Here is a 15,181-nt window from a genome sequence, read left to right as displayed (position 1 = left end):
GCCAATCGGGCATATTAGACAAATAAGCTGACAAATTGTTCAAACATAGTTTTTCAGCTCATAACCCTTCAGCACATAAGTATTAGGGTTCAGATAAGTATTACAGCCAAGTCCTTTTATAATAATCAGGGTTAGATGCTTTTATGAGGCAAAATTGCCACACTTTTTTCCTGGCAATGCTGATACTTGTTTTCAACAAAAAGAGTTCTCAAAGTGGTTTACGCAAAAAAAAAAAAAAAGATGGTTTTCTGTTCCAACAGGGACAATCCAAAAAGAAATACAGTAGACACCAGCCATTAGAAGGATATGGTGCTGGGGTTTGTATAGCAAGAGTTGCTCAGAAAGAGAGCAACAAAGAGGCCTTTTAAAATGGCGACTCTCTTATATTTACGCAGAAAGTTTAACTATAAGAGAGTCACCATTTTAAAAGGCCTCTTTATTCATTTAGCAGGTCCACTGCATGCATCAGACAGTAAATATAATATACTGACTTAGAATGATCTAAATGGTGGAAATTGTCTAATTTTTCTCCTTGATACCTACAGTTTTTACTATGCAGTAATTCATGGTAATTGAACAGATGAAACTGATTTAGGCATCTTGCACTATAGAACTCTCCTTGAAGCAGCACTGTGACAGCAACATAATGATAGTCCTGTTGTATGCTATTTTTTAAGGAATATAAGTCTGTACATAAAATAGAGGTGATGTCTCAAGACTGTGGCAGACAACCAGACTAAATTACTCATGAGTAGTCCAGGTGAAACAAATTAGATATGTTAGTCATGACTAACTTGTCCTATTAATTTCAGTGGGAGTAATTAAGTCTGGTTGTCAGCTAATGTCTCCAAGAAGATGTTGGCTTTCATGAAAAGCACATATCAGAGCTAGGAATGGTAATTTTTATTGTTATTGTTGATGTAAAATACCTTTCCCAAAATCCTTCAGGCTTGGCTGCTTTCACCTTTGTCCTTGGAGTACGTTTTGTTTCATTTCTCCTCCTCCCTCTTCCAGGGTGATTTTGTGAATGAATATGTGGGAGAACTGATAGATGAGGAGGAATGCCGAGCCAGAATCCGCTATGCTCAAGATCATGATATCACCAACTTCTACATGCTAACATTGGACAAGGTATGTGAAAACATTCCTGATTTTTGTTCCTCAAGTGACATATGGCTGTATAAGGCTATTTTCTAGGGTCTGTAGTGCTTGACAAAAAACTCAAGTGCGCTTGAAATATCAGTGTTACATCAGGCATTGGTCACTGCTATAAGCAGGTTATCTGTCCTCCCACAGTATTAGTCCTCTCTGCACAGAATTTAAAATATAAGAACTGCTGGTTGTGTATACGCTTTCCTGCATACACCACAGCTTCTTTCAGCACTCCATAGTTGTATTGGGCTGGTTGTAGCTGAGCAAAGGTTCTAGCTGTGCTTGGAAAGCCTGAGTAATTCCCTATGATTTTAGGATCGAATAATTGATGCAGGACCAAAAGGCAATTATGCTCGATTTATGAATCATTGCTGCCAGCCCAACTGCGAGACTCAGAAGTGGTCAGTAAATGGAGATACTCGGGTTGGCCTTTTTGCCCTTACAAATATCAACGCCGGTAAGTAATCCTGTGGGGAGAAGTTAAGGTCATGCACACGACCATTTTTAGGGTGGGGAGGGCAAGTGGAGGGGGAGGCAGGGATGAACTTACCTTCCCCCCAGATGATCCACGGGCTCCTTTCCTCTTCATCATGTGCCCACAGGATCAGCGCAGCTCCCAGGGAACATGGATCACTGGATGCCAGGAAAACGAGTTCCGGCCTCCAGGAATCCCAAAAGGCACTGCGCAAGCAGTATGGTGCATCTTCCCATGGGTTGGGCACTCTAGGAACCTGACACTGTGCATGCTCAGGCTGCATGCAGCCTGAGAACACTCACAACCCTGGCGCTGGGGTTAAGGGCACGCTTGCACCCTTCACCCTGGCTGAAGGTCAAGGTCAAAAGGTGGGGCGGCCGTGCCGGGGTTGGCCTTGATCCCGGCATTCTACACTAGTGGCCGAACCCAGGCTGGGCTGCCCTCGCCTGGGTTAGGCTGCTTGTGAGAATAGCCTTGTTTTGTTTTAAGTTGTGAGCTATTGGTTCTGGTTTGCACTTGTATTTCATCATGTGCCCATTGAACACATGGGAAAGTGGAAGAATCTGATTCTCCTCAACACCCTTAAATCATGTTCTAGTCAGTTTACTCTTCCATTCTGTGATCAGAAGCAGAACTTCATGCTTAAAAGTCATTTGCAATCCAGATGAGTCTCACTGATTTCTCCAATTACCAGGGACTGAACTGACTTTCAACTACAACCTGGAGTGTCTGGGGAACGGAAAGACCGTTTGCAAATGTGGTGCTCCCAACTGCAGTGGCTTCCTTGGAGTACGACCAAAGGTATCATGGCCATCTCTGGATTTCCCCCTCAATCTGCTTTTTTAATTGCATCAGTCTTGCTTGTTAACTAATTAAAACTAATTTATAGGAATTCTGTTTACTACACTGTACCATTTTCTACAAAATGTGATTCATTATAACAAAATCAGTCCTTTTAGACTGTTGCCTTTTCTGCAGCCTTTCAACTAGCTGAAAATGCAAAGGTGGGGGAAAGGCAGTTCAAGGAGAGAACTGTGCTAAATGCTTTAATCACCTACAGCTACTTTTTTTGAAGCAAAGATCAGGGCAGCTGTTATACTTCTGCCTCTCCTGTAGGCCAAAATAAATTGTTTTATTTAACAACAGTATATGCAAATGCCATAGCAGAGGAGATCTCTGCCTATTTGGTTTATTGTATAATCTCAGCAGTTGAACTATTGCGGACTGGACTGACTGCTGCCTCTTAAGAATTGTCATTATTGTGACCGTAACCTTTTGTCTTCATAGTATTTTGTTAAGTCAGCTGAAGATGTTTAACAAAAAGGGGTATGAGGCCAGGGAGTTATTTCCTTTGGACAGTTGCTTACTGCAATTGTTTTGTCTCCAGAATCAGCCCCCTGCCTCAGAAGATAAGTCCAAGAAGTTCAAACGACGGCATGGAAAGCGCAAGTCGCAGGCAGAAATCATGAAGGAGCGAGAAGATGAATGTTTCAGTTGTGGGGATGGAGGGCAGCTGGTTTCCTGTAAGAGGCCCGGCTGTCCAAAGGTGTATCATGCAGACTGCCTCAGTCTGACCAGGCGTCCTGCAGGTCAGTCATGTATTGTTATTACTGTTCATAGAGATTATCGCTCTCTTCAGACTTTCCAAAAGGGGACACTGTACTTGTGCACAGTGTTCTTGAGAGCATGCCGGCAAGCCCTGCCCCAGTGCTGACATGTCGAGAGACCTCATGCTGCCATTTTCTCCACGCTTACGGTGTTTGTCTGAAGAGGGAAATGCTGTAAACGTGGTGGTGGTTGCTTCTGTGATCAGAAGGCTGGGGAACCAGGGTGGGACTTCTGAGTGCACTCGACGGACACTATCCATGTCCCTTTTTGCATGTCTGAAGAGGGCCAATGTGTCTCTAGCCAGAAAGGTTTTCAGTAGCTGGTAGCAGCTCATGTTGTTCAGAGCTAACAGATGTATCTCCAGTTGCATCATCTGGAGAATTATACAACTTTTTTTCTTTTTAATAGAGTAAATGCATGCTGTCGGATTGACACCTTGCTCTCTTTAACCCCTTCTGAGTTTTCTAGGTATTTTTCTCGTGCTTGTGTGTGTAGGTGAAAAGGTAGGTTAGATTCATTAAAATGTAACCGCTGTCTTTACAAGTGAGGTGCAATACTGGGTTAGGAAGAGAATCCGTGGATGGAAATGGGGCAGGTGCCCTTGAACTCACCTTTTTCCAATCCACTAAACAGGAAAATGCATCAAGAAAAGTATAGCAAGGTTCGTAATACAGGCAAACTGTGTAGTTGCATGCCATTTCCCACCTACTAGATACATATATTTTGGGATTCCCCTTAACGGTCTAGTTATGAATGGACTATGTTATGTGAGCATTTAATTGCCGCCAAAAGGAGCATATTCCAGTAGAATCAACTGGATGAGGAACAGAGGCAGAGGAAGTGAGGATGGGGGAAACAACCCTGCACTCTGCCTTGAGCTCAGAAGGGCAGGATAGAAAATATAACTAAGAATAATGATAAAAAGGAAAATTCCACAACACTGCATATCGCAAGAGGCAGAAGCAGCAACTTAAAAGAAGTACTAAACCATCTCTGGGGCTTTCCCTTAAGATGGTAGAGAAGGAATCTGCTGAGGCAGTCTCCACTAGCACTTTCCCAACCCTTTGTGTACAAATGTTGTTCATGAGGTAGGATTCATGCCTCACACGTGCTGCCCTCATGTGCCTGCATTGTTAGTTTGTAAAGCCCCGACTTCTCGTCTTCCTAAGGCCCTGCTAGTTTGCTATTTCGGATTCTCTCCTTGTACAAGCCTTGTACCTTATTTGACCGTTCTTCCCTTTCAAGAAAATGAAATAAAATGTGGCCCCAGAACTCCATGTTCTCCAGAATTCTGGCTGCTCTCCATCAAGCTTCATTCCTCCTTAGATCAGAACCCCAGTTCTGTTTCACAAGGCGATGCTGACTGTAGATCCAGACATATGTTAGTTTTAAAAAAGGTTCTCAAGAAGCAAAACCAACATCAAAGAAACGTTTCTCTTTAGAAAATTACATTTACCAAGGTTGAACATTTAATTTGAACTGAAATTGAAACACAGCAATTAGAACAGAATGATATCAATGTCAGTACTGGATTAGGTTTCTGAGTTTTATGTAAATACTAATTTGTAATTTTATTCTAGCAACCAGATACTTGGAAAACTGGACCTGAGTTGCCTAATATTCCTTGCACAGTGTCCATCAGGGAAGGTTTTCCTGCTTGTTTATTTGAGATATTTTCCTCTCTGACAAGAAAGCTGTCCTATGCATCCCTACTCAGTTGTGCCCCTTCCCCTCTTTCTATGCTGCAGGAAAATGGGAGTGCCCTTGGCATCAGTGTGATGTATGTAGCAAAGAAGCAGCTTCCTTCTGTGAGATGTGTCCCAGATCCTTCTGCAAGCAGCATCGCGAAGGCATGCTATTCATCTCTAAATTGGATGGACGCCTATCATGTACAGAACATGATCCTTGTGGCCCTAATCCTCTAGAGCCAGGAGAGATTCGTGAGTATGCACCTCCCACAGAATCAGCAACTGGCTGTCAAAACACTCAGCCATCAGAGCAGCAGCCCACGGCCACGAGCCCGAAACCTCAGCCATCAGAGAGGCTACCTCTGACTGTGGCTCTGAGGCTGCAATCTTCAGATAAACCACCTTCCTCTTCGTTGGCTCTGAGACTAAAGTCCTCAGACAAGCCACCTTCCTCTGTTGCACTGAAGCTACAGCCCTCAGATAAATCACCCTCCACCGTGGCGTTGAGACTACAACCCTCAGACAAACTGCCCTCCACCCTAGCCCTAAGCTTAAAACCCTCAGACAAACTGCCCTCCACCCTAGCCCTGAGGTTAAAGCCCTCAGACAAATTATCCTCAGCCCTTGCCCTTAGATTGCAGTCATCGGACAAGCCCCTCTCTGCTGTGGCTCTTAGGCTACATTCCTCAGAAAAATCACCCTCCACGGCTGTGGCCCTGAGGTTACAGCCCTCTGAAAAGCTAGCCTCCACCATTGCCCAGAAGTTGCAACCCTCAGAAAAGCTATCCTCCACTGTAGTCCATGAGTTACAGCCCTCGGACAAGCCATCCACCACAGAGGCATCAGGACCTGAAGACAAGCCACCTGCCAAAGAGGCGTTGGAACCTCAGACATCAGACAGAATTCCCACTATGGAGTCACCAGGGCCAGAGATGTCAGACAGGTTATCTTCTGCAGACACCTCCAGCTCCCAGATGTTAGACAAGCCACCTGCCACAGACACACCAAATCTCCAAATGATGGACAAGCCTGCAGAGGCTCTGAGGGCTCAGCCACTGGATAAAGCCATTTCTGTTGGCCCACCGCCCCAGCCTTCAGGCAAGTCTGTTGCTCCTCTGAGCCCTCAGGCAGTGGTCAGGCCAGTCTCCCCCATAGCCTTGAGGTCTAAACCATCAGAAAAGCCAGTCACTTCTATGGGACTGCGGCCTCAGACACCCAACAGGCTTTCTACCCCAGCGGATGCTCAGCCTGTGCCATCAGACAAGCCGTCTACCACCACAGGCCTGAGGCCTCATCTGTCAGACAGGCTTCCTGCCCCAAGAAGCCCGAGGCCTTTGCTTTCGGAGAAAGCACTGAGGCCTGTTGACCAGAATGCTCAGCCAAAAGAAAAAGGCTCTGTGACTGTGGAGCAGAACCCTCAGCAGAAAGAACGGACATCTGTATCTGATGAGCAGTCTTGTAGGCCTACAGGGAAATTTTCAACATACATGGGGCAAACTACCTGCCCTCTAGAAAACTTGCAAATTCATGAACAGACCCCTTGGCTCAGTGCAAAAGGACTATCCTCCCCAGAACAATTACTTTGGACAGCTGAAAAACGGCAGTGCCCGGAGCCTAGTCATTGTCCGGGCCAAGAAGTGGAACCTGCACCCTCCATGGAGCAGGCGTTTTGGTCAACGGAAAGATTGTGTGCATTTGAACAACCTCCTTGGCCTGTGAGGGAAGCTCCATTGCCTTCCGGGCAAACTTCGTGGCTAACCAGAAACATTCAGACATTTGAGCAGATCTCTTGGCTCTCTGGGAAAGCACAAACACCTGTGGGGCCGGTGGTTTTGCCTTTGTCTGAACAAAATGCGGTGCTAGTATTGGACCAGGACTCTCCTGGCCGTGAACCTACTGAGTCTAAACCTAAGTAAAGCCAGTTTGAGGCCAGACGGGTCACAATTTTTTTGTTTTTGTTTTTTATTGTATGGGGAAAGGTATTTTGGTTTTTTGGGTTTGTTTGTTTTTTTTTTAAATTCTCTTCCCTAGAACCTTAACCTCCAACAACATCCCATCAAACTTCTTGTGATCTATACAGGTACATTTCCCTAAATCTGAATGACCCCCCCAACCAAGGAGCAAGAATGTAGATGGACTGTTCCTTCATTTTGCAAACAATAAAGTTGAAATAAAGGACTCCACTGTGGATAAACTCTCTAATTCCATTGAAATAATCCAGTTACTAACCTTGTATATATGAGTGGCAGACCTGCATCAGTGCTGTATGTCCTAAATGCCCCTACATTGTTCCAAAGAAGTAATTTCCTTCTGTCTGGTCTCACAAGATGCAAGTCAGCCGTTCTTCACTGGCACCTCATGTTTCCAAATGATTAACCAATATGCTCAGTTATTGGGACAGATGAAAGGAAGGTCTTGACACTCCCCTCCCGCCTTCTAATTCCATTTCCTTACTGTTCTGCTTTTGGAGTGTTTGCTTGAGAATATGCTGCCAAGGCAAAACTTGTCACATACAGGTGCTTTTTGAAATAATGTTACTTGAAGTTAGTTGAGATGTCCAGTTTTGCCAAGCAGAACATTTTACTCCTCCATGAATGCCTGAGGTATGCTCTACCATTGGAGGTGGGGATTCAAAAATACCATTTACCACATTTTTATTCTTGGAATTTAGACTTTTAGTACAAGGCAGTCAGAGTTCCCACTTCTTCAGAATTGTGACCACTAAGGGTGGCAGCAGGTTAGATAAATGAGTAAATCTCTTTTTTGAATCTTGCAGTGCATCATTGCTGTTTTCTAACTCCCACCCAGTCCTGTCTTTTTGCAGTCAGAATGATTAGTAATGGCAGACAAATTAAACTTGCCTTCTTTCCCTCCTCCACTGCAAACATGTGTTTAGGAACCATGTTTGTATTCTATGCTTTGCAGTGTTTGGGGTACTGCTCTGGCTTTAAGCATAGCCTAATTCGGAAGGCAGGTTGGACCAGCCCCTTTGAGAATAAATGTGTCCAGACTGGAGATAAGTGTGCTTTAAAAATCTTTCCTTGATCAGTCTCTGGCTTAACACATCTCTCGTCTTAACAAAAATACTGAAAGAAGACTTGAATTCACTGGGCTACACTGAAGAGTCTCTGCGTGTCCGAAACAGAGATGGTTGGGTCATAGTTCTCACACTGGAACACAAAGGGCTCCAGCAGCTGGCTGAGATTTTGGTTCTTTTTCCTCTTCTCCATTTCCTAGTCAGTGTAGCATTTTAATGCCTGGTGGATTACCAGGCTGGTATTTTGTGCAAATCTGGGATAAACATTTGTTTTCTCCATCTAGGCAGAAATGTTACCTGCAGACATAAATGCAGCTTCCTGCTTCATTGATGAGGTGCTACTGTAAAATTATAGCTGAGAATCAGTAAAATTACTACTTGGGCCTGAAGATGGCTATGTTCCTGCTAGGGGCAGGCAGGCATACCATACAAGGTACTTCACAGGGTGGTTTCAGTTCAACACTATGTCATCAGGAAGCAGCTTGACCATCTCCCCTCCCCTCCCCTCCCCACCACACCCCAGGCCAACTTTTTTCTCCTTTATGTTCTACTTGCCTGGGCAGTTGGAGTCCCACTATCCGTCTTGCTGAAGTTTCAAGCAGCAAACTCTTGTTCATCTTCCACTTTGTCCTTTTTAGTTTCCTAGGATTTTGCTCTGAGCAGGAGTCCTAGTTATCTCCTAACCCAGATTGTCTCCTCTTGGAACAGATAAAGCAGGGGTATTCAGGTCCTACAGGCAATTGCCAGTGTTGCAGCTTGTTCTAGCAGCCGTTCAGATTCTGATCTATTACTTTCCCCAGTGTTGGCTTTCTACAATGACAATACTTGCTGGGCACTACAAAACATTCTTTACACCGTGGTGCATCTCATCCTCTCTTCTGACCCATTGCACCTTCTCTGAGTACAGCTTTGCAAAGCATTATGGCTAATGGAATGTTAGTGCTTTAAAGTTGGTTTGCCTTGAAGACCTGCGGGCTGAGTGCCACTCATTGCTGAAACAAGGGAAACGCAAACCCCTTTGGTTTCTGTGCAGCTCTTGTACAGGGGGGAACAGGACCCTGCTTCTGAATGAGACAGAAACAAGAAGCCAAGGGCATTTTTACTAACACTTTTTAAAAGGAAGAAAAACAAAACACCTTTTTAAACAAGCAAGCCAAACCCAATCATGAGGCTCAGTGTATTAAATATTTCTCATGTCTTTGGGGTGGGGTGGGGGGGAAATACAGCTCTAAAATTTCACATATTTAGGCCTTCCTGTGAGCTGGACTTTGTCCTGTAGATTGTGTGTTTAGGGCTTCGTTCGTGTCAGCCCCCTGCCCCCCCCACCGCCAGCCAGCTGTACCTGTAACATGAAATATATCTGCACTGCTTTGTCCAACTCTGTTCTTGCATTGTCATGTGTTCTAACTAGCTATTTGTTTCATGGGTGGGGGTGGGGAAATAAACTGTGAATATTTTTGGTGGAGGCTATTTTAAACCTTCAAAGCAGAGAAATGTTCATTTCAAAGTGAATTGTGCTAAGTGCAGGTTCCACAGATCAAGTATGTGACACTGTAGCAGCAGCAGCCTTCCGGATCCTTGGCTAGGAACTTCTGTTTGAACTAGGTTGAGGTTTTTTGGGTTTTTTTGCATGGCATTTCAAACGGGTGTCTCACTTTATCCTCCACTTCTCCCTTGAGAGCCTCTCCCTTTGTACAGGTTCAGTTTTACAACCTACTCCCACCCTGACTGATGTGTTTCACAAAAATAAGAAATTGCTAAATCAAACTAAGTATCTGATATAGAAAACTTCACAGAAGTGTATGTGGGGTGTGCGTGCACATGCATGACTGTAGCACAATTTTACCCTATATAGAGAGCATCTCTGTAACTATATAAAAGCTGGTGCTTAGTTCATTAGGATAAATGAGGAAGTCATAGGGTACAGCTTAGAGAAGTGTGCATACAGGAACATTAATCAGAGCCAAGTCCCTGATCAATAAATACAAGGCAGGAGATAGAGTTTCCTCTGTGGAATGGGAAGAGTTGCTTCACTCACATGAGGCAGAACATTCTGTCAGGAGGATCACTGATCAAGCAGAGGCCAACTGCTGTAGCACCCTGAGGAATCTTAATGCAGATGGATCTCCAAAAGGACACCAGCTAGAAGAGTGATGGGGCTGGATATTCGTATAGATCATTATGCTTGGAAGAATGTGTATGTAAATGACCTGTTACTTGCCCTTTCCCTAGCCTGAATTAGCTAGCTTTGCCAAGAACTGGGCTGCCAGAAATGAAATTTACCCTTGCCTCTGAAAATATTAGGGCATAGTGGTATCTTCTGCTGTTGCTTTTGTGGTACTTTGCTTGAGGTGTAAATACCAGTGATAAGCCTCTGGTGTTTGAGCTGCCAAGCGTGTGCATTTTGTTATGTTTAAATATTTCATGCAGAAAATGGAGTGCTCCACTGGGTGAGATTTAAGAGTTTTATTCAATCTGTGTGAAGATATCCCAGATGTTTTTGACTATAACTCCCATAATTCTCAGCCAAAGGCCATTGCTGCAGGGTATGCTGGGAGTTGTAGTCAACAACATCTAGAATTCCTTGTTAGAGGGAATGCTGGTTTAGCTATTTCATAATTTACTACATTTCTGTGAACTGTGAAGGAGCAAAAAGCTACTGACCACTGCAAATTTGGCTCCTCCCCTCCCCCGGCTTTCTGAAATTCAACCAAGAACTGCCCCTCTTTTGCAGCCTTAGGAGGAAGATGATGATGATGGATAATAAAGGATAAACATTGAGATGCTCAGGAAGCCAAGTCCCAAGAGGAACGATTGAAGGAGCTGGATGTGTTTAGCCTGGAGAAGACAAGACTAAATGGAGATATGATAGCCATCTTGAAATACCTGAATGGCTATCACAGAGGAGGAGGAGCTAGTAGACACGTGTTCTCTGTTGCTCCTGAGGGCAGGACTAGAACTAGGGGGTAGAAATTACAAGGAAGCAGGTTTAGGCTCGATATTAGGAGGAACTTCCTCACTGTAAGAACTGTCCAACCGTGGAACAGTCTGCCTCTCCCAGTGGTCAGCTCTCCTTCCCTGGAGTCTTCCAAGCAGAGGCTGGACTGCCATCTGTCAGCGATTCTGCAGCAATTTCCAGCACTGAGCAGGGAGTTTGGACTAGAGGGCCTCTAAGGTCCTTTCGAACTCTAAATGATTCTGTGCTGTATCAGACTGAATACTTGCATGATAAGCTTATAAAATTACTAAACAGATGGCGCTCTGGATATAATGGAGCCAGGCATATTACTACCTTGATTGGCAAGAGTAATTGATTATCATGGAGGTAACAAAAGGCCATGTTCCCCTTTTATAGAATTTACACCAGTACTTGAAATTACATCATATAAAAATATTACACTATTACTGTATCCATATGAAATACGGAACAAGCCAGGATCTCTTCAAAACTGCATTGAAATGAAAGTTAAATACCTGGCTTTTCCAGAAACAGTTATGTTTTTACAAGAGTCCTGAGAGCATGTAACTATTGCTCACTATCTTGAACAGATATCCCTTCCAAAGTGTATTTGCACCATTCTTGTGATAAGATGCTAGTCCATAAGATGGTATGTTTCAGTCCACTTTTTTTGATAGACAAACATGCATGTCGGTGACTGAACAGAACTGTGTGCAGTGCCCTTTGGAAATTAGGCGTTCTACCTTACCTGCTTCTTTCCTCTATAAAGATTTGTGCCCTAGCACAAGAGGGCGACCAAGATGATCAGGGGCCTAGAGCACCTTTCTTATGAGGCAAGACAACAACACCTGGGGCTTTTTAGTTTAGAAAAAAGACGACTGCGGGGAGACATGATAGAGGTCTATAAAATCATGCATGGCGTGGAGAAAGTGGAGAGAGAGAGATTCTTTTCCCTCTCACACAACACTAGAATCAGGGGTCACTCCATGAAATTGATTGCCAGGAGGTCTAGGACCAACAAACGGAAGTAGTTTTTCACACAACGTGTGATCCACTTGTGGAACTCTCTGCCACAGGATGTGGTGACAGCCGACAACCTGGATGGCTTTAAGAGGGGTTTGGATGACTTCATGGAGGAGAGGTCTATCAATGGCTACTAGTCGGAGGGCTGTGGGCCACCTCCAGCCTCGGGGGCGGGGTGCCTCTGAGTACCAGTTGCGGGGGAGTAATGGCAGGAGAGAGGGCACGCCCTCAACTGCTGTCTGAGGCTTCCAGCGGCATCTGGTGGGCCACTGTGCGAAACAGGATGCTGGACTAGATGGGCCTTGGGCCTGATCCAGCAGGGCTGTTCTTATCTTCTTATGTAGAAGAGCAGCTGTGATTCGAAAGCCTGTGGATGCCTAGATCTGTTAAAAGATTGTAATCTTTATTTGTAAGCAATTGGGCATTTGTGGCAGCTCAACAAAGTTAAGCTAAGTTCGGTGCTCTCCTTGCTTCTTCTCACTATAACATTGCGGAATTCCATTTTTCCAGGGCTAGGATTGAGGCCTAAACAATGTTGAATGAAACCAGCAGGGTGGGGCAAGAGAGGCATAAAAATTGCAGTTCTCTTTTTATTGAAATATCTAGAGGCCCTCGGCCAGTGCAATTTAGCAATGCAGCTGTAATGGCCCTCGATGCTCCAGAATGCATCCCTTTTGCATTATTCTGTGGGTGCTAAACTGGCTACTGTTAATTTGGTTTAGGATCACTGGTTTGTGGAATGGAGAAGCAGAGGGCTGGACTTTTCTATTAGAAAGTGGAAATTTGAAATTGAATTGATTAACGTTCCTCAGTCCCCATGTTTTTGTGCTTAAGCAGATGAAGCCTTCTCTTTAAATTTGCATAACTGTTTACAAGCTTACGTGCTACCCCGATATTGTCAGCAGTCAGTTGCATAATGGACATTGCATAGTGTTGAGATGCTGTTGGGGAGAAGTGCACTGTGGCATTTTCAAGTTACCTCCGTATCTGAGAGCAAGTTGTTTTATTTCTCAGATACTGAAAGAAAATAGATATGGTATTTAATGACAACTATGTTTGCCTCTTGACGTCTAAATTATCAAATCCTATCACTTTCGAGCAGTAAGGACACTATGTCCCACTGTTCTTTTGCTACTGGTACAGTGGCATTTTGAAAATGTGTGCTTGCGCATACGCAAATATGTAGGTAGCTATTCCTTTACAACTTTGTGTAATAAAAGATCTAGGGCAGAACAGCTATACAAGAGTAACTCTTTTTTGTATCCCTGCACAGTGGGTGCAGCACAGCAGTGTGGAATTGCTCATAGATCCCTGGAACCACTTAGGCCTAGAACAGTGTCTGCTGTAAACAAAGGGAGAGGGTCCCTGAGGCAGCTGAAGAGGGATGGCGCTCTTATCACTTTTTTTATAAAATGCATGTGTGGTGCTTAGAATTTGTCAAGTCTGTAATGTGCTGGACAAAAGCACTGTTATAAAAAAAAGAAAAAAAAAGCTTAGCAGTCTGTCCTCGTGTTTGCTTTCGCAAGGGCTTGGAATTGGACTAAAATGGGAGGGTTCTCTCCACTGTTGGGCAAGGAGCAATTACAAAAGAGAAAATGGGGAGGCGAGGGTTGGAGATTAACATGAGCAGTGTTAACATGAGCTGGAGCAGGAAGATTGTTTCTCCAAGCAATCCTATATTGCTTCGCCTCTCCCTGGCATGCTGGCTGCTGCTTCAGGAGAACACCTCCGTGGGAGTTGCGACTGAGCACAGAAGCATCATTGCAGGGGAAAGCCCAAGCAAATGGCTGTTCTGCAATGACTCCCTAGTGCTTTATTGCTGTGTTTTGCATGGAGAATGAGAGGGAAGGCACCAGGGACACAAACCGGTGTTAGTGACAGCCAGGCTTAATGCATTTGTACAGAGCTACTCATTTCTCATCTGTGTTCTCGTTGGAAAAGTTGGCAAGGGAAATGTTAATAGTATCTATATTTGAAGAAGAGGAAGAGTTTTGGATCATTAAATAATTTTTGCTCCCCTTAGCCAGTTGACTGTGTATGTGAAACTCACAATGAAAACAAAAATAAGGTTGCCCTACCCAGGTGTTCCCAGAATATGTACTGTAATTCTTTGTATATAAGAGAAAGCAATTACTGTAAAGTAAAGTTCCACTTTACTCTTGATTGTGTGTATTGTCTCATTGAGCCTGGGCAGAGCAGATTCTGAACAGTTTTTTAATGTCAAAACCAAAAGGAAATCTCTACAAGCTGGTAGAAAGATACCAGTGCCTGGAAAAGGTAGGATCTTGAATTCCATGTGTCGTAGGCAGAGGACTGTCTGAGTTCTAAAGAATTCTAATGACTCTTAAGGAGCTTTTCAGCCTCTGTTGTTTGCTATTAATGGAAGTATAGCACCAAGAGGGAAATTCACAGCTCTTTTGCAGCTTATTTCAAAATGCAGTGTTTGTAGTTTGAACCAACTGTGCATACCTGAAATCCTTGTTGATGCAGGTTAGAATGAAGCGGCATATAATAGCAGTCCTACTTGTTTAAATATGGATTTGCCCCAGTCACATGAAGCAGTAGGACACATGAATGAAGGGCACTGAACCCTTCCTATGCTTTCCATTTAACCACCTTGTTCCTCCCCACCAGATGCATTTCCCCCCCCCTGCCACATACTCTTCCAGAATTAGACTGTTTGGGGGGAAAGTGACATCAAGAAAAAAGCAGCTGCAGGAAGACTAACCTGTGCACCCCTTTTACTCTAGTTAACAGCCATCCCCTCCTCTCAGGGAAACCCAGAGACTCTAGTTCTGTGAGGGAAGCCAGAGGTTCCTCAGCAACTTGCAACTCCCAAGATTCTTTCAAGCAAAACCTGGTTTAAATGCCTCCAAACAGAAGGATAAAACATCCAGAATCATTGGATGAAAACATCCTGCTACAGGCAGGAATTGACAAGTATGGATTGAGATTGCCAAAGGTTTGCATTTGAAAGTGTACGTGTCACTTATAAGGTTCCATTTGTTAGTGGTAGCGGGTGTCACTATATATGCTACCCTAGGTCAGGAAGTTTATATTGTGTCAGGTTTGTGTGTAACACCTTCCTGGCACACCCCTTTATAACATGGGGGTGGGTACTGTTCCTTTCACAGGCCTGCTCTCATGTGGCTCAGTAAGGTGCTGTCTGAATTGGCCCACTGAATACATTTGTTCCTATCCTAGGGCACGCAAGTTCCAGCCCAATTCTTTGGGACTCC

The 15,181-nt window shown here is 44.2% G+C and overlaps 1 protein-coding gene across 8 annotated transcripts in view; it reads left to right on the top strand.

Annotated features, from left to right (window-relative positions):
• Positions 1–14,105, top strand: part of NSD1 (nuclear receptor binding SET domain protein 1) — a 104,489-nt gene extending 90,384 nt beyond the window's left edge. For all 8 annotated transcript variants that reach the window (XM_053294501.1, XM_053294500.1, XM_053294499.1 and 5 more), the window contains exons 19-23: positions 1,015–1,131; positions 1,468–1,609; positions 2,322–2,428; positions 3,015–3,216; positions 4,984–14,105. In XM_053294501.1, the coding sequence (XP_053150476.1) occupies positions 1,015–1,131; positions 1,468–1,609; positions 2,322–2,428; positions 3,015–3,216; positions 4,984–6,839 (2,424 nt within the window). In that variant the 3' untranslated portion in view covers positions 6,840–14,105. The remainder of the gene's footprint in view (positions 1–1,014; positions 1,132–1,467; positions 1,610–2,321; positions 2,429–3,014; positions 3,217–4,983) is intronic.
• The last annotated feature ends 1,076 nt before the right edge of the window (positions 14,106–15,181 follow it).

The sequence above is a fragment of the Hemicordylus capensis genome, chromosome 2, assembly GCF_027244095.1.
Source record: "Hemicordylus capensis ecotype Gifberg chromosome 2, rHemCap1.1.pri, whole genome shotgun sequence".
NCBI classification, from domain to species: Eukaryota; Metazoa; Chordata; class Lepidosauria; order Squamata; family Cordylidae; genus Hemicordylus; species Hemicordylus capensis.
This window is presented reverse-complemented; position numbering and strand designations above follow the sequence as displayed.